This window comes from Crocodylus porosus, unplaced genomic scaffold (genome assembly GCF_001723895.1).
Source record: "Crocodylus porosus isolate Cpor-Errol unplaced genomic scaffold, CroPor_comp1, whole genome shotgun sequence".
Taxonomy (NCBI): Eukaryota; Metazoa; Chordata; order Crocodylia; family Crocodylidae; genus Crocodylus; species Crocodylus porosus.
In genome coordinates, this window is record NW_017728906.1 from 126,537,073 (window position 1) to 126,557,367 (window position 20,295).

Genomic DNA, 20,295 nt, shown 5'->3' on the forward strand with positions numbered 1-20,295 from the left:
CTGGCATGACAAGGAATAATGGACACAAATTATTGGAGAGTAGGTTTATATTAGACATCCACAAGAACTACTTCACAGTTAGGGCAGCTAGGAGCCGGAACCAACTTCCAAGGGAAGTGGTGCTGGCTCCTACCCTGGGGATCTTTAAGAAGAGGCTTGATGCCTACCTGGCTGGAGTCATTTAAGCCCAGTTTTTCTTCCACCCAGTGGGGGGTCGGACTTAAAGATCTACAAGGTCCCTTCCGGCCCTACTTCTGTGATTCTGTGGTTCAACCATTAGATTATAATATTATGTATAAGGGTTACACTGTGAGAAAAGACACTAACAGAGCATTCAAGTTGTGTCTTGAGTAGAGCGGTAGGTGTGGAACTGTTATCTTTACTGTAGTGTAGTTTCTTCAGGATAATCTGTCAGGAGGCCTGAGTCTCATCTACTTAAATCCATTACTAGGTGACATCAGACCAGTAATTGTCTGATGGGGGATGTGGACTATCCATCCAATCAGCTGTATATCTGTAAGCTGTAGTTAAACCTGTCATAGATTACATGTCGTACTACTTTCCCTACCCTCCATTATTACTTATCCATTGTATGAATCACACAAATACTTCATGAATCAGCTTTTAATAGGTTATCTTAGCATGTTAGTTTCCATAGATTTGGCAACAAATCTGTGTCCAAGCTGAAATACAGTCAGTTTTTAAGTAAATTAAACTTACAAAACAAATATAAATAACGTTTTAGTGTTACTTTTTCTGTGAAAACACATTCCAGTGAAAACTGTAGTAAAAAACATGAATTCTTTTAGGGAATGATTTTTTTCTTTAAAAAGAGCATTTATGTCAAATGGCCTAAATAGCTGTATTTATCTGATTCCCCCCCCCCCCCCATGTATCTGTTCTTAAAGGTCAGTTGAAAAAAAATCTATATTTTCATGTCAGCTTTTTGTGGAAGGTTTAGTAAAAAACTGTTAGTTTTGAAAGATGGGCTGCAAGAGTAAAAATTACACAACCTCCCTTGACTTCCTGCATGTCTCGAACCAGTAGCCTTCAAGGTCTTTGTTTAGGAAAGGAATCTGGTAATTGGGTAGAATAGGAGAAGGGCAGTGAATAGTTGCATGCAAAGGAACAATTTTCAAATCAGAACAGCAGTAAGGAAGATCTAATGTAAACTTGAAGGGAGAAGTTGCTGAGTTAGTATGCTGCAGATAAATGAAGAACAATGTCACCTTCAGTTGTCTTCAAATGGGCGTTTGAAACATTGTATAGCTGAACATATCTCATGTATCTAATCAGGTATGTACCTAAACATATCTAATCTAATGTAGCTAATATCCCAGTCCTCTTCAAATAGCCAGCAAGAGAGAATGCTTTCAGTAGTGCTCTGTGGTGTTGCACCAAATGGGAACCAGTGATCCTAGGCTGTACAGTTATCGCAGTTCATTACCTTAAAAACAGTAGACAACTTTGCCTGACATGCAACTTAAAGAACTCTGATGATACCATTTAATAGAAATCTAATGTTGCCATATTCATGTAAGAGAGTTCTTTTCAGATACTGAGTTGAACAAAAGTTTTGCCATAGCATTTTTAAAACATTAATGTTTTATAAACCGAAAGAAAATGTGATGCAACAACCATGGGAAACTAGCAACAAACTGTAACTCTAAGACTGCCATCTTATCACTGTAGCATCTCAGAATCTGTTAAATCTGTTTCTTCATACTCTTGAGTACCCTGTTCCAATTGTTTTCTGCCTTACTGTCTTCCTTTGCTTCTCTTAGGTTCGCAAATTTGTGGCCAAGGACAGTGCAGGGCTTCGTATCCGTAGCCACCCTTCCCTTCAGAGTGAGCAAATAGGCATAGTGAAAGTCAATGGATCCATCACTTTTATTGACGAGGTAATACATAAGAAACTTATGTTGAAACAGGGATGAAGTTGTAAAATTAATCCATGTAAATGATCAGTCTAATTTTCATGTTTAGATGTTGCCTTATTTATAATTTAAGCATCTATGCCTTTAGAGTTTTGCCAGTTTTTCTTGGTATTATTTTTCTAATTTTTTTCACTCACTTTAAAACTTGTGAAACAAATCTTAGGACTGTTGTATGAAGAAAGGAGATAGTTACATTAGAATTCATTTCATGAATCATTTCCTATTTTATCTCGAGGGACTGGATGTTCTAACGTTTAATCATTAAGCACTACTTTAAAAGTTGGAAATTGTAGATAGTAGTATCATGCACCTGTCATTCACATTTCTGAAAGACTTCATCATTTTAGAGTAAATGTGCATGTATCTTCTTTCTTATAACTCCATATGTAGCAGATACTTTTACAAGTGATGAAGACAGTGGTAATAAAACAAAAATAATGAAAGGTAGGGAGAACCAAGTTTTTTATGAGGAAAGATCTGGCTTTAATGATTGATATTTTTTTAAATCTAAAGGAAATTCTTTTTAACCATCTGATATAAATTTTCAAACTCAGCTTCTTGAGATGTATCTTTCATACTGCTTTAGCATTCTTTTGTTGCTTTGAGTTTCTCCAGACTCTCTTCCCTACCTTTCCTTATCTCCTATCACAACAGTGCAGAGCTTAATTCTCATGCTACCATTGTCTTGCCTGGTCTGCAATCTGTTAGTCTTTGCTGGCCATGTAGCAGTTACAGGAGGGCATGGCTCGTTTTTGTTGCTTGTTTCCCATAGATCCACAATGATGATGGTGTATGGCTGAGACTGAATGATGAGACAATAAAGAAGTATGTTCCTAACATGAATGGTTACAGTGAAGCCTGGTGCCTCTCTTTTAACCAGCATCTTGGCAAGAGCCTTCTGGTCCCTGTTGACGTAAGTAAAAGGTGCCTTTGAAGAATATTAGTAGTACACTCTGTCCTCATTACAAGGCATTCTTTAATTAAGGCAATCTCAAGGTGAATCACTTTTTAATTAGGAAATAATTGCCTTATATATGCTTGAATTCTTGAGGGCTACTCAGTAATGAGGGTGGAGTGTAAACAGATTAAGGCCCTTTATGCTGAACATTTTTTCATTTAAAAAAAAAGAGAAATGGTTCAGGGACCATGAATACAATCATGCACTGGAAAAAAAGTAGTATTGGAGAGAATGTACTCTACAAATTATTTTTCATGTAAGGCTAAAATGTTATAGTCTATAAGACTATACTTTCAAAAACAATTTGTCATCTTAAGTGAAATGTTGTTGCAAGATGAGTTTCAGACTGGAAATAACCATAAACTTCTTTAGTTTTTCCTAAGTAGATATATTTCTGGATTTCATATTTAAATCCTAACATTACTAAAAAAATTCTAGAAATCTGAAGGCTTTCCCAACACAAAATATGAATAAAAACATTGCTTCAAAATATCTGGCAGTCTAATTTCATAAAAGTCATTTCAAGCACTAGAACTTAAACCTGTCTTGTGTTGAACAAACATCTAAAACTGTCCATCAGTTGCAACAAAGCCACATTTTTTTCTGTTTTATCTTTCCAATAAAATATGTTTATAAAAGACTTTTTTATTTGGGTATCTCCCACTACAACTCACGTTATAAGATGTATCTTGGAAAACCTGTTGCATCTGGGAAGCAGAATGCTCCTGCCCCACCCATCAACCATGTGGATGCTGTTGTGATGGGTGTGTTTAATTAGACAGATTTAGAATCTCTGAAATTTGGTCAAGATCTTTGCCTTATTTAAGCTAGTGCATTTTTAATTTTATAAAGCGATATCTTCTACACACTTGTATTGTAGGTTCCTGATTGCCTGTATTTTTCAGGTGGACACACACAACTTCATAATAGCAAATTAATTTTCTTTCTTGGATAGAATGTATGCACTCACATCTCAGAAAAAAAATTCACTTTCCAAAGAGATAATATCTCGTGATATGAAGACAAAATATTTGTAGTAGAATAAGCATGTCAGCAAATTAATGTGAACAACAAAGAACTATCTAATGATATTTTATTAAGTGTTGTGATTTTTCTCTTTTTGTGCATCATATCTTGTTCAGACATTTCATCCAAAAGAGAAACATTTGTGCAATTGATAATAGAAAGAAAATTATTGGAAACTTTCCTACGGGGGAAAAAAGAACTTATAACAGGGGGTAGACAACCCCCCTGCACAGAACATGGCACGCAAAGGTACTTGCGTGGCATGCATGCCTCAGAGCAAACAACACGAAAAGGGCTGGGGCTATGCTTCCACAACAAGGATTGAGCCTCTTGCAGCTCCCCCACTATCCACCTTTGGCACACCAACATCTTACAAGTCAAGATTGTGGGCGTTTTTGGCATTCTGCCCAAAAGTGTTACTGACCCCTGACTTGTAGCCTAGTTTTGGTTGCCATTTGAGCTGATGTGATGAGAAAAGAGTTAATGTTTTGTTTTCCTTAGTAGCTGAAAATTAGTAGTTGCATTAAAACTTTGATGACAGAAAACAAAATGATACAATATCCTGCACTAACGGTAATAGCCACATTAGTAACTAGTTCAACAGCTGAAGTCTTGTAGAATAAACTGTAGTTACCATGTGATGCTAGTTTTTAGGTGTCTGAAGTGTTGGTATTCTCATACATTTTCCTTTACATTTTATCATTTTTTTAAACAAATTGTTATAGAAGCCAGGACACAGGATGTAGACACACAGTACATTTATTTCAAGATGATTTGACGTTTTATTCTGGAGTGGAGTGGACACAAGGATGCTAGCTTTATACCAGTGTAAATTACTCCACACCAAAGTAAATTTGCCTTCAAAGTGAGCAGTGATGATATGCTGGTGTAAGTTAAAGCAGTTTACTGGTTCTGTGTTCGCTTTCCTAGTTGTTAGCAGTTCAAAATGATTCCCTTGCCAGTTAGTGGTCCACCCCTGTAACAGTGCCCATTCAGAGTAACTAAGTTGGTAGGTGGGTTATGTGTCCAGTCCTTGCTACAGGGTAAATTTACTAAAGAGTAAAAAAACAATGAAAATTACTTTGTTATGATTACTCCACACAAAAAGGTCTTGTTAAAGATAAAATATTATGTGTGTGGATATGATGTCTGTATATATCCACACACACTTGTTCAAAAATTTGGTGTACAAGAATTCCTAGAGTCCAGAATGCTCTTTTATTAGATCTTTAGCAGTTAAAAGGGGAAAAATTGATTAATAAGCAGGAAGGGGCTAGGTTAGTAGGTGGGATGGAATATATACAGACAGTTGAAGTGCAGGGTTAAAGGTCCCAATCTGATGATTAGTTTGGAATTTGGGATGATACTATTATGCATGAATATCATTCTGTAGTCCGAGGGTGACCAACTTGTGGCATGGACAACCTCTGTTTGTGATGCGTGGCCGATTAGGGAAGGGACAAACCGCACAAAAAGCAGAGCAGCAGGTGGAGCAGAAAGTAGAACACTAATTTACACCCAGTCATCCTTACTGTATTATTTAAATGTTAGGCTGGAATAATTTTGACTCCTGAATGTTCTCTGTAGTAGCATTGCATAAGAAGAAAAGAATTTAGCTTAATTCCTGATCACAGGTCAAGATGGTAGAGTTTTAGTGTGGGGGAAAGTTTGCTTTGTATTATGAGAAATTTTGATAGTCATTGAAGCACCAAAAGGTTCCCCCCCCCACCACTTTATTTTAATTTTACTTTAACTAGAAACCCACACTAAAATAGTTGAATGATAATTAAAGGGAAGATATACTGCTTCAGAAAATTCAAATGAATTAAGCTATTTAAAATCCGCAGATTTCTGCTAAGAACTGTTTTTCTACAGATGAGAGGATTTGATGTTGTAATCCCTTCAGCTCTTTAAAATAAAAACAAAAAACTTTGTATTTAAAATTAAAGCATTTTTTTCAGTTTCTTCTGTAAAGAAAAAGAAAGGTTAAATAAGGGATTAATTGTTAACAAGCTTGCATGTTTGCAAACATAGTTTTTAAACTGACAGAATTTTCTTTCTTGAAACTGTTTGAATCAATATATTTAAATTGGTATTCAGCATATTATAGGCTAAAGGGAGGCATGGTTTCAAAAATAAAACAAAAGAGAGATACTAGGGTTTTGTTTTGTTTTTTTACGTTGAGTGTTTCACAGCCACCACATTGCTTCTTTACTGCAGATAATTTCATCTTTGTTGCTTTTCACGTTTCCTAATAGCACAAAAGTAACAATGCAAAACTGTAAGAGTTCCAGAAAAAAAATTTTTTTGATGTTGTTTTATGTATGGAAAGTCTGCATTTCGTTATAGTCAAATAAAACAAATCGAGATAAATAGCAAAGTTATTTACAATTCAGTATATTGAACTAAATTGAATACTTGTGAAATAAATGGCAATCGCACAAATGTTGGTTTTATTGCCCTCTTAGATTTGTGCCAATTTGATGTGTTTGTTTCATCATCTTTCTGTTTTAACAAAAAAAGGACATCAGCCACCTCATTCGTGTATTTTACCTGTTCCAATTATATATGGAAGTACAATATTCTAAATAAGTTGTCATATTGTTTTTTCTTTTTTTTCAAATTGTTAGTAGAATTAGTAAATTTTTGTTTGTAAATTGTTAGTAAAACTTGATCAAAGCAGAACTTTGGCAAACATGCAGTATTTGCCATAGATGATAGTTGATTGTGAGATGATAATCTACAGTGTGAATAATAATGGCCATATTGAGGGTAAGACTGTAATGCAGAAAAAATGTATAAAGATTTCTGTCTCAATTTTGTTACCTTGCAGTTTACTTTTCTTCTTACTAAACTATAATATAGCTGTCCAGGATTTTACTTCCTTCCCAAACCTGGGCTGGAAAAATATGACTTTATGAATAAAAAGCATGGTAGATCACTAATTCCCCTTGAATGGGACACTGATTTCAGCATACTAAAATTAATTTAATCTCTTTGACAACTTTGTTTGGTTTATTGTACTCCACAATCTTGTAGTAAATGTATTGTATATTTTGTAAAAATGATAATTTAGCAATCATTCTTTCTCTACAGCACTCTTACATTTTTGCTTATGATATCATGAACTTAGTGCTGTTTTGGTTTGCAGGCTAATGAGGTTATACTGTATGACAGTATATTGGTTTCCAACACTGTTAAGCTTATTTTATAAATCTTTCCAGGTATGAATTGGTGGCTGACAGTCCACATTTAGTCATGCTACATTATCAAATAATCTTTGAAAAACAGCAGACTGTCTTATCATAAAACAAATCTGGCTTGCACTGGAACAGATATTGTTTCACTGTAACAACTATGGGATTTGTCTTGTACAAAGTCTCAAGCTTTATAACAAATGTCTGGCTCTTAATTTCAGTAAATGGCATGACACACTACATCCATTTAGAGCTTTTGACATATGAAGCTGTTTTTGTTTATCAAATGATTTGTCATGGTGAATGATGAATTCAGGTGGCTCATTTTAAAAAACACATCCCCTTTTGTAGAAAGGCAGTTGTTCATTTTGATACTGGTGCTAGAATACAGAAACTTTTGCATTATACTATCTCTAGTATCTTCTTCCAATGTTATCTTACTCCGTTTTCCTTGTTGATATTTGTCTTTCTTAAACTTTGTTGCTCAGAATGTCTTTAATGCTAGCCAAGGAGTCAGGGATTTGGACTTTTTTTCATGGACTGCCAAAGCTTTTTCCCCCCAGGTGAGTTAATTCTTAGGAACTGTCACATTGTGTCCTGTTTTTCAGCATGTACGTTGACACAACTTTACATACTATAACCTTCCAATTCCTCTTTATTTTTACAAGAAATAGTTAAAATTCAAATACTATGCTGTAAAATTCTGCATCTGTTCCTTCAAGTTCATCGACTTGTGATTTGAAAAAAAATATAAGTTTAAAATGTTAATAGAAGGTTACTGAATTTCCAGCAGCTTTAAAAAATTATGTATTTTAAATATTACAGACTAATTAAAAATGTAGACCTTGTTGCCTATTTAGAAGTAACAAGAGGATCTATCTCAGGATAGTCTGTTTATAGATGAGGTATGCTGCTAAATTTTGCTTTTCCTTTTTTCGGTGAGATGCTCCAGTCAGTTACAGTGTTTAATAAGATTAACAAAATGATATATTGTGAGCTTTTATAGCTCAAAATTAGTTGAGAAACACTACTGATGGACATTTGCATTAAGTAATTCCTGATCTTTTCCAAAAATGGTGTAATTGTAAAAAAAATACTTTATTGTATTATGTAAATCTAAGTATTATAAATACTTAAATACTTGGATACTTGTGTAAATTTATTTGTGAAACCATGGTCTCTTATTGGATAGGATTATTTCCATAGGAACTTTGGTAACTCTTCTCAAATAATTGTCTGCATATTTGTTTAAAGGTTTAAAAATTCCATTAATTTTCACTGATTAATTTCTGCAACAAGGCAACATTACTATAATGCAATGTCAAGATTTAGAAACTTAAAGTAGTTAAGAATAACTAAGCAGAGCATTGTGATATTTTTCTTCTTGAAATAGCTTACCTTCATGAATACCATAGTTTGTTTTAAAAATTCCCTTACTTTCAGATCAACTTCATACTGTGTAAGGGCTTGATTTCTAATAATAATCTAAACATAATATGCAAGATAAAGAGCAATTACGTCACCTTCGTGCAGATACAGAGGCAACAAAGGCCACCTCCTATTAAGCCAGGAGAAATGGGTATCTGTTCGTTTGGGTTAGGGAATCAGCGCTGACTGGGCTTGTTGCTGACCAAATAATTCCCTTGGCTATAAAAACTGGCTTATCTCAACTACAGTAGTTTCGGATACCTGGATTCTAGCAAGTCTTCAACCTTATTTACATATACAGTAATCAACAACAAAAAACCCTGAAATTTTACATTGGGCCAGGGTAATAATTTTGTCATTAATAAAAGAATTAGCTTCACTTGTACCTCTTCTTTGCTTGTAGCTTACATTATTTTGTTTTTAAAGCACATCAGTCCTTTCAATTGCTTCTTGTTTGTTTTACTGTGACACAAATGTGTGCTAGAATTTTCCTACCCATTGTATGCTGGAAATTTTACTATATTTCCAGTGATGAAGCCATGCCAGCGGTCCTCATTTAGCAGCCATCCAATTTTTTTTGTCAAGAATTTACATACAAGGAATAAACGTTCTTCAGAATTATAGCATCATTTCAGGGTTGGGTCTGTCTTTTATCTGTACTTGGTTCTAACCAAAATAAGTCACCCTAGTATTTTTATCATGAGAGTGAAAAATAATAAATACAAACTAGTAAGTTATATGCATTCAGGTATCCACAGTGCTGCAACTCCTTCATGTTTTAGTTAGAATTATTTTACCTTTATTCAGTATTTACAACATTTTCCTGAATTTGACTACAAATAGTACTATTGAACGATAAGCCTACTTTATACATGCCAAGAAGATTAGTCCAGGGTTAACTTTTTTTTTCTTATTATGTTAAAAGATGATCTAGTATGTTTTGGACTTTCTGTCTTGGTAGAGAGCAATACTTGACAGGAAGGGTGGGATTCTATTTCCTTCTGGTAGTCTAGTCAGCTACATTTGGTCATCCACATCGTCTCTCTAAGTCCCCAAAATGTCACTTATGTTCATGTTCACACACTTCCTGTGCGTGCAGCCTTATGCATATACATGCCCAGAAGTAGAATGCTAACCTGTATTTTGGGGACTTAGATGACCAAATCTGGTTATCTGGGTGTTCAGAAAAGAGCATAATGTCACCTGTAGGGTTTTATGGTTGTATGTATGAAAACTCACATGTGGACTACTTTTAAAATACTTGTATATCAAAAGAACTTCACAGAAATATCTGTTAATATTATATGCCAATAATTAGATTGTTGTGTTTACCATTGCAAACTGAAACTGGCATTATGAACCATATGCCTTCTAGATGAAGAATTTAGTTGTTGCTGAGTTGAAGGATATATTTCTTAGGTAAGTGTACAAAAAGAATTATTAACAACTTCTGTGTTTTGCTTTTATTTTTCTAAATTTTTCAGGAGTCTAGGTCTAATACTGATGACTTTTTCAAAGATTTAAATTCACACTGCCCACAGGAAGCAGTGATGCAAGAACAAGATATGCCACTACTTCGAGGTGGACCTGGAGTGTACAAGGTAGTGAAGACTGGCCCATCTGGTCACAACATCAGAAGCTGCCCTAACCTTAGAGGTATCCCAATTGGAATGTTAGTTCTGGGAAACAGAGTCAAGGCAGTGGGCGAGGTATGGATCCTTGTAGCTTCAGTTCATGTCTTCATAGATACCAGTTTATAACAGTAGTAAACACAACAAAAGAGTACAAGGTTTGCTTTTCCAACCCTGGTGACGAATGTTAATTTTTGAACAATGTATATGTTATACTTACTAATGCAATTCTGTTTTTTGCTTTTTAGATAAGTATTCATTAATTGGGGTTATATTAAACTTGAATTTTCTGATCCTGCAATCACTTCCACTCATTTACATTCTGTTACAGTATGGTTTATTAATTACAAAATCTTACCTATTCTGTTTATTGATTATATAGATCAAAGTGAATTTTACTTTGCTGGAGGAATCCTTTCCAGGGGTGTACTCAGTTATAAAATGATCCTTTTCCTTTGTATTCAGTCATTGTTGCTATATTCAGTCATCCTACTTTGCTGGTTTATTGAGATGGGCTTGAGGATGTAGTGTGTCATGCTATTTCATAAACAGTGTCAGGAGCACACTTGGCAAACTTACAAATATTCCATATAAAACTAGACAGTATAATTACCTTGCTATTTCAGGTACCAAAACCACATTCACATTATTGAATGATACCTTATTTGGTCTGGTCTGAATGGTCAAAGATTGAATTGTTGTTTTTTTTCCCTGAGAATAAGCTGGTGTAAAACTTTGAAAATACTTATAATTTTAAACCTCTCGTTAAAGGAATTGGTCTTTATTCTACTCTAAGCTGTGGCCTTAATTTCAAAAACAAGTATCTTTTAGTGTCAAGATGGAAATAAGCATATTGTTTCAAATACTGAAGCATGTTGCTGGATCTCAGTACTGGGTTATCTGAAAAGTCAATAAACTCTGCTTTTTGTGTGTGTATCAGGTGACTAATTCTGAAGGTACATGGGTGCAAATGGATAAGAACAGCATGGTAGAGTTCTGTGAGAGTGATGAAGGAGAGGCATGGTCCTTAGCTAGAGACAGAGGTGGAAACCAGTACCTCCGACATGAAGATGGCAAGTTTCTTCGTTTTATATAAAATTTACTCTGTAAATATGTTAATATAAGTCAAAGTATAAAGAACAAAAAGTTTGAAGAAAGTTTCAAGGGTTTGAAAAAGGCAACGTATAAACTAATAAAATAATTCAATTGGAAAAAAATCAATTTAAATTTCTAGAAAAACTTCAACATCAAGCATGTTTAGATTTTACAAAAGTAACATTTAAGCATTTTCAGATTCAGTCTTCTTTAACCAGTTGCAAACTGTAGCTATGATTATTTTGTCATCCTATATTTGATGGAGTGTCAATTTTCTAAAAACTATTAGCATACTTCCCCAGGCAATTTTCTTCAGTCTACGTTTCTCTCCAACTGAAAAATAGACATTGAATACATTTCTAGAGTAGATGGCCAGCCCATGGTAGGACCAGCTTCTGTTTTTGGCGCACAGCAGATTGGGAAGGGGACAGGCAACACAGCAGCAGAAAGGGGAGGAGGTAGAAAGCAAAACAGCAAATCAGGCAGGGAGCATGGGGAAGAAGAAAGCAGAGCAATAGATCAATCAGGCAGGGAACACAGAACTGGGAGTAGAAAGCAGAACAGCAGATCAGGCAGAGGAAGGGGAAAGGAGTAGCAGTTGGGGAAGATGTGGGGATAACTTGTGGCACATTTGCCAAAAATATTAGCCCTCACTCTTCTAGAACATCTAGAATTTTTATTTTGTGCTTAACATCTAATGCTCTGGGATTGGAACCGGTACAGTGCCCTGCCAAGAACCGAACAAATTTTCAACTCCGCTTTTAAAATGAAAAAATATCTTCAATAATGCTACTTAGTGGTCTTCTGCAAAATGTTCTGATATGACAAAACAACCACAGAAGTTAATTTCAGACAGCAAGTTGGTTTCTGTAAAATGCAATAAATACACCACATTTTAGAGCATTATAGTCAAAATATTTTAAAACCTTGATGGATTTAGACAGAGGTCTCTGGCCATGTGTTGGCTATCTTACAAAAGTACTTTTCAATATCAGTTTCAGTTCGGGGGAAGTTTTACTTGCCCCCAACACTCATGGTAAACAAAAGAAACTGTACCATTTATTTAACCTAAGTTATCATTATGCTTACTATTGTTTTGCCTTCTTAACATCATTTTTTAGCAGGGCATAATGCTTAAAGTAGAAGTATTAGGGCTTTCTTTGGCTCTAAGGATTCTACTTAATTTCTCTTGGGAAAACTTTTATCTTTCACTTATCAGAAGAATTTATTCAGAAATCTAATAGGCATTTAAACTTCTTGTAACCCTTTTAACTTTTTATTTTGATGATAACAGTTCAACTTCCATTTATCTACCATTGTATTATGTTTATGGAATTTTAATTCCCCCAAAGAAATGATGCGTATGCCAATTTTTGGTGGTCTTTGGTTCTATGAAACTGGTAGGAACTCTTTCAGCTCTTCAAGGCTTTGTGGCTCCTTAAAGGTAGAGGTATATAATCTTCCTCAACAATAGAAACGTCTCACTATTCATAGTTCAGATCCTTTCAGACTGGGTAGCTGCTTCAGGCAAGCTGTCTGCTTTATTCCCATTCACCTGAAGATCTCATATGTTTAGAATCATCAGCCTTTTATTCCTTATCATATCTTCGGTCTATTTTCTCATTAAAACTGTCAGTTGTGAGTTTTCTCTTTATCTTCATGAACTTTTCACTCTCTTTTAAGGAAGTGTTCTATATCATGTACTAGATTTTCTAGTGGATAGTGGATACTAGACTTCTGACACTATCAGTGACTGGAAGTGCCTTGAACTTTGATTCCCATTTCTAAATGGCAATTTCAGGTAGTTAAATGCTTATTCTTTCATCAAAATAAAACATTAACCCTGCTTTGGCTTTAATGATATGTTTTGAAAATAGTTTAATGCTATGATTTTTTTCTACATACCAGGACACTGAGGCAAAATGTGATATGTTGACCTTTCAGTGGCAGTTCTTCAAGTTCTGAGGCTTTTACCTTGTTTCTTAACATGGACTGGTAACAGTTTAGGTGTTTCTTGCTGATAAACCTGTCTATAACAGTAAAACTGAAAAGTCAGGTTGTAGTAATGTAGGGCAGAAACTGACTGTGAACCCCCCTGCACATGTTTTTGCATCTGCCAGGCAAGGGGAGTCAACTGATTTCCTTCTCTTTCCTCCCCCCACTCCCCAGCACTTACAAACCTGCTGTGGGTGCATGCAGCCCCATGCAGGGCTGCAGTGCACACTTAACTTTCTGGTGTTTATGAAGCTCTGGATTGCAATCCTAGATGCTTCACACTCAAGGTGAGACGGTACAGCAGGAAGCATGGTATGGTGAGCTGCACTGGCAGTCACGCAGTTGGGATCAGGGAACAGATTCCATCACACCACTAAATAAATGTCTGCCAGTGCCCTCAATGATGTCATGCATGTCATGTATAATGAAGAGCAGCAGCACTAATTTGATGTAGTTTTTATTCTACAACCGGTGTCAAATGTGTTTGCTAAGCTTTTGGTGACCCCCTACCTGCTTATGCCTCCCTATCTGGACAAACAACTGATCAAGGTTACTCCACTAGATAAGATCTAAGGATCCTTCTCTCAACTATGAGTGCCTGAGGCACTAAAGTTTATGGTAAGCTATCAAAAATGTCCTAATGCTCAGTTAAGACTTACTGACTTTAGACAGAAATCTTGTAGCTGCAAAAGCATTTGTAATATCAAGGGTAAATTTCAACAACTGCAGCAGAGAGTAGAGGACAAAGGGATCTTAACATTGCATCCAGTTGACACAGGTCTTAAAGCCTCTTAAATTTAGTAGTAGTGTCTGTGTTACACATCCCAGTACGTTTAACCAACCTCAGGAATTGGTTAAAGATTTATGGACTCTGAAAGCTCCATAGTTATCCAGAACTTAAGTCATTTTGTAGAAGACCTAACCATAGTCTGAATCTGATTTCAGATGATCACCCTGGACCAAATTACTGTTTTTTCCTTTACAGGTTTCTTGCTCCCTGTAAGCTTATTTAATCTTCTCAGTAATGTTCACAGGCATGGTATACCTGAGTAGGCATCTCAAGTTGTCCTGAAATTGAGGGAGGAATATGTCAGTTGGACATAACTTTTAAGCAAAAATATTTTCAGTGTACTGTAAATGTTATGTCTGGAAATTTCTTTCTTCTGATAGTCATAGTGATTACTCAGAATAAGCCAAAATCTATCCTTAGATTTAGCCTTACAATACCTGGAGCAGACCTGCATAATTCAAGAGCTGGATCAATTCTGGTACAAATGTTTGGTGTCATAGCTATCTTCATACCCGTGAAATAATAGCTATGACTAAAATAAAATTATTTGCTGTGACATCTCGGTAATCTGTCTCCATTTCAGTTGTTGCATGAGTTTAGCAGTTGCTGTTAGAAGTAGCAGAGCTAGAAATTAATTTAGATTTTGTCTGAAAGAAACTTGGCATTTGCATTTTCCAGTGGTATTAAGCAACAGTCTCCAGTAGTTTGTAAATTGCTGGCTGTTGAAGAACTTTAATTCCAGGGAAAACAAATGAAGATAATCATAGTTTTGCTAAAGCTCAGTGTTTTGTGCCCTGTCAGAGCTAGAAATATTTATGCAGACCAGTCATCTTCATATTAGGTGTTCTTTGCGAGTCAATCAGTGAAAGAGAATTTCTGCTATTGCAGTTCATCTTAAAACAAAACTTGATAAATGTGCTCTGTATTTCAAATATAAATCTGTATATGAAAGACCAGTTAACAAGTAGACTCTTTAGGTAGGATACTAAGGCCAGTTACAGACATTACACTGTTACCAGTATAAATGATCAAAACCCGGTTTATCCCTGTGACAGAACAGAAGTTCAGTGCCCAAAACTGGTCTATACTCAGAACAAAAGTTTGGTGCACATAGGCTGGTTTAAAAATGGAGGAACCCAGTCTGATTGCCCTACCACCACCACCAAAGGGTGAATATGTTCTGTTCAGTGCCTATCTAAAGCGTACCACTCACAGAAAACCTTGTAACTCGGGTTGGTTCTGCCTCGGGCTTCTCGAATGTCTGTATCCAGCTTTAGTCTGACCAAAACTGTATTTCCCCTATCTACTACAATTAAAAAAAACACAAAATACATTTTTGTTTTCCATTTCCAACATAAAGTATTAAAACTAAACTTAGAGTTCGGATTATTACTAAATAAGTAACCTACTACTCTTGTATTAGTTGTGAATTAAGTTATTAGGCAGACTTTCTTCTCTTTGTTTTTTGGGGTGGTTTTGTTTGTTTGATTGACTGCTACGATACTCCAAAAACTGACTTGGGAATCTGATATTTGGTCTAGAATACATGAGTGAGGGGGTGGGAGGGTGATACTTTGCTTCCTGTGCGGTGGGTTGTTTATGGGAGTTTTCCAGGAAAAAAAACATTCTGCTGCTATGGAATATTTCAGACTGTGAAGAAAATTGCCTAAGGGAAGTGCTAGAATTTTTACGTTGAAAGGGGGAGCGGAGCCTACAAATGCGGGTAGAAAGGGTAAACATTAAACTGATTCAAAAGAATTCAAGGAAGGTCAATTGACAGGTAGGAAAAACTTTTTCCAAGTTTCTTTCCTTTATGAAAAGGATACTGACTTTTTAATGTATGTGTTTTATTACGATTTCTTTTTGAAATATTGAAAGATTTTATATTAACAATTGTTTTTAGTGCTTTTCCTAATCTCTAGTTTCTAATTTAGCTAAATTGGTGTCTGTTCTTCATTTCATTACTATTTAATCTTTATGTATTTGTTTATGACTTACGGCGATCCACGTGGCTTTGCATATTTGTTATATTTTTTCTGCTCAGTATAATGGTTGGTAACTTGCATGATGAAAACTAATTGAAGTTGACATTTTGAACCTATTGTTAATAAGTATTAGCCATGTTATTGAAACAACACAGATACGTTAGCAACCAGTAGATATCAGCTAAAGCAGTTAGAAACTGATTCCCCACACTTTTTTTTTTAAGTAATCTGGATTCAAATATTTAAGGATTTGATGTTTTAAATTCTGGACACCTTCAACTTCACAGTGAGTGGGATGCATTAAATTATGACAGTATGCAAATTAATGAGAAATTTTTGTCTTGCTGTGGTGACAGAGGGGGAGGGGTGTTGCCTCAGGGGTTTTTCCCCTCCCAAAATGCATCAAATGCATTGACTGTAAACAGTTATTCTTCTTAAGGTGCAATTATTTAATGACTGTTACTACAGAGTATACAGATTGCTGTATCAATTCTATGCTTGCATACTCTCTGACAACTAGTCATGCTTATTTATTTGTGGTTCCTTCTTCAACGGCATCAAAGTTCAAGTGCTTAAGTAGAGATGGGTCTCTGCCCCAGGGAGTCTAAATGCTTAAACAAAATATAATTAAAATAATAATCTTTGTCATTATTAAGCTTCTCAAGTGGGAGTGAGAGAACTGGTTGCTTAAGAAAGGGAGTCATTAGAGTATTTCTTTCCTTGGAAGTCCAAAAGCTTTATCAGTCTATTTAGACTGTTGTGAGAAGTATAATAAATGATCTGTTGTCCAAGCATTGTAGTGAAATCCAAAGTTTAATCTAGTTCCTGTTTTAGTAATGTAAATTGGCACAGCTTGTTACAAGAGTTTAAAATCAATCTGTGAGAATACTACACACAGTACTAAGTGTTTTAGAAAGGAAGCTCTTCGGGACAAGACCAATACTTTCCTTTTGTACCAAACTTGGCAAGCCTGTCCCAGAAAAAAAAAATTTCATTTTAAAGTATTTTTGTCTTTTGACTCCACGTTGCAATAGAAGTAAATGATAAAAAGTTCTAACTCCGAACTGATGGTTTGTTTTACAGAGCAAGGTCTTCTAGAACAAAATGTTCAGACTCCTCCTCCAAGTCCTTTTTCAATACAAGCTTTCAATAAAGGGACAAGCTGTAGTAACGGGCAAGGATTTGATTATGGCCTGGGAAATAACAAAGGTAAGTTTGTACCCTCAGTGTTTCAAAACCTATTCTTATGCATAGAACTTCTGCATATGTGTTTTTGCTGTTTATTTTCCATTATCTTCTTGCAGTGTATCAAAGCCATTTGAGGCACCAGCCAGTGCACCCCAAATGAGCCAGCTCCCTATTTTTTATTGAAATGAGTTACCTCAAAAGTATATTTTATGTAATTACTAGTATAGTAAATTATGTTTAAATGTCTGCATTATAAAAATTCTTAAGTTACTGAAGTTATATTAAAGGTTCATTAAATTGAGGGTCTGTCTGTAGCACTAAGTATATATTTACTCAATTACAAGGCAGGTCCCCCACCCCCTACTTAATATGGCTCTGGCTCCGGCTCCAACCCAGGCTTAGGGCCAAAGCCCCAACTGCTGCCTGCCCCACTACCTCCTCTCCCTCTCTCTCTTTCTCATATAGCAAATTTTATAGATTTTCCTGTACATAATCTAATTATTGGGAGGTTGCCTGTAACTCAAGTAAATACTGTAATTATAATACAAAATGGTAATTGCATATTAATTGCATGGAAAGGAATAATAACTCCAAAATCCAAATTTGGAGTGTAGACATCATCTATTTGAAAAGGGTTTTCAGGGGAAAGCCATGAGGATTTCACTGTCAACATCTAAGCAAGTTTATTTTTATACATACACACACACACACACGCACACACACACACACACACTTTTGCATTTGATGACCTGATAGAAGGTATAAGAGTCAGTATTTTGATTATAGTCAGTAGTTAGCAGCAGGCATTTTTCAAAATATTGATTCCTGCTCAGCTTTTGTATTAAGGTAGGTTATAAATATAAAATATAATACAATGATATAAACCTTCTACCTATAACAAAGATGTTAAAATAAGCATACCTGATAACCAGCTATCCTTCAAATATTTTTCAAGTGTCCAGTGGACATTTTTATAAGTACCTAATTAATGTTGTGGGGAAGAGGGAACCCAGATATTCTCTCTGAAGCATGCCTCATTTCTCCACTGAGAAATAAAGATGTACAGGCTATCTGCAGTGAACACAAATTGTACCTGTTATTCACTCATTTGTATGAAAAAGGTTATCTGAACCAGGTGATTTTATGGAAAGTTATGTGCTCTTAGTGGGGAGTATTGCTGAAATAGGGACCTTTACCATGCTAGTATTATATGTAGTCTAGGCAACACATACTTTAGGAGTATTGTTTGCATAATTTTTATTTAACACTAGTTCAGATTGCATGCCCACTTTTAAAGAGAGGCTGTGAACAGACGTAAATATTAATTTTAAAGGGAGAAGAGGACTTCCTGCTTGGGAAAGCATACCATCTGTTCTGATGCAACTATTACGTCTGTCTGCTCCCTGACCAGTATAAAAAAACTAAATTGTTGTAACTATAACCCAGAATTAAACCGGGTTCAAGATGCAATGTGGTTTCATTTTACTTACGCTGCCATATAAGCAAACAGACATAACAGTTATACTGGAACATCTTATGCCTGTATAATTTGGTATCAGTGTATCTGTTACATCTATCCACGCCCTAAAATAATTTAGCTCTGGCCTTTATGAAGTTTTTAGTAACTATAACTTTGTTTTTAAAAAGGAGGGAAAGATAATGGGGAAGGCTTTTATCTAAGCATTTTGCATTACTTCTGTTGTTTTTAATGTTCTAATGAAGACTGTTTACATCAGTGTACATTATTTATATATGTTTAATGTGAACAAATGCATCTGTCTGTTGTCATAATTTAGTTTGTCACTTCTCCAGTCCCTATTTTCTTTTCAGATGAGGGCTAGGAGGTAAAAAGCATTTTTGACAACACAGTCAAAAAATTAAGCTTTGTTCACTGTATTTCTTAGTTCTGTATTGGAAGAAGAAGTCTCTGTCTTGTTTTGTGTGTTTGTAGCTGTTTTGATGGCGTATGTTGTAAGAAATCATTACCTCTTCTTAGCATTTTCTGAAGCTTTCTGTATTTATTTTTTTCCCCTAAGAGACCACTTTTTTCTGTTTAAAATATACTTTCCCTAGCTCAGTCAGCCACACTTCAAGAATGCTGATTGAATCCTGAAAAAAATGTACAAGGTAGTCAACTTTTGAGTCAGTCTTGGGGAGAAGGTGCTGGAACAATGAATCCACATGCTGCTGCTACTCTTCCTGAGCCTGGCACTCTGTGCAGCTCCTTTCTATGGCTAAGCAGGGAAAGGACACCCCCTGTGCCTGCATCAGCAAAGGACAGTGTTGGGGTGGAGTGGGTTCCTTCTTATAGAGCCTGCTCCTCAGCTAGTTGGAAGCATGAGGTGGGGAAAGAACAGGTGCAGGGAAAAGGAGCACGCCCACTACCTTCTGTGTCCCCAGCCAAACCCAGCATCCCTCACAGAGACTCCCTGCAGCAGGAGCAGGTCAGGATCAGCTCTGGGGCTTCCCCTTGCCCAAGTCAAGTAAGGACATTCCTGTGTCCCCTGCTGCCCTAGAGGGCTCCAGCTACAGGGAGCAGTTATGCAGGGTTTCAGGGTCAGCTGGGAACAGTGGCAGAATAGAACTGAAGCTGTACAGGGATGCTGTGTCTGCTTATTAGGAGAAATACGTTTCTTGCTAGGAAAATGTTGAATTGTCAACAGGGATCCTGGCTTTCTCCAATTAAAAAAAAAAATCCCAAATTTTCAGATATAAAAAAAAAAAAATCCCAAATCCACATTCTTCCATGATTAAAATGAAAACCATAGATAGATAGATAGATAAGTATTAGGTGTGTGTGAATAGGGAAGTATTCTATTCAGATTTGGCTGATTCGGAGGACAGTGATTTGGTTTGAATCATTGTCCTGAATCAGTTCGGCTGAATCGACTTTGGAAGATTTGGAGAGATTCGGTAATTCAGATTGGCCGGGAAGAGGCAGGCACAGCCAGGTGGCTGCAGGTTCTGCTGCAGGTCCTCTGGCTGTGCTTGCCTCTCCCCAGGCCGGGGGAGCAGCAGGAGAAGCCCCTGTGGTTGCCCTGCCCAGCCCTATCCCCCGCTCAGCT

General features: G+C 36.0%; 1 protein-coding gene across 1 annotated transcript in view; it reads left to right on the top strand.

Annotated features, from left to right (window-relative positions):
- Nucleotides 1-20,295, top strand: part of MYCBP2 (MYC binding protein 2, E3 ubiquitin protein ligase) — a gene marked incomplete at its 5' end in the record, with an annotated part of 297,134 nt that overhangs the window by 199,083 nt on the left and 77,756 nt on the right. The window contains 5 exons of the mRNA XM_019528503.1: nt 1,785-1,901; nt 2,710-2,850; nt 10,031-10,255; nt 11,118-11,250; nt 17,126-17,251. Coding sequence (XP_019384048.1) covers nt 1,785-1,901; nt 2,710-2,850; nt 10,031-10,255; nt 11,118-11,250; nt 17,126-17,251 — 742 coding nt within the window. The remainder of the gene's footprint in view (nt 1-1,784; nt 1,902-2,709; nt 2,851-10,030; nt 10,256-11,117; nt 11,251-17,125; nt 17,252-20,295) is intronic.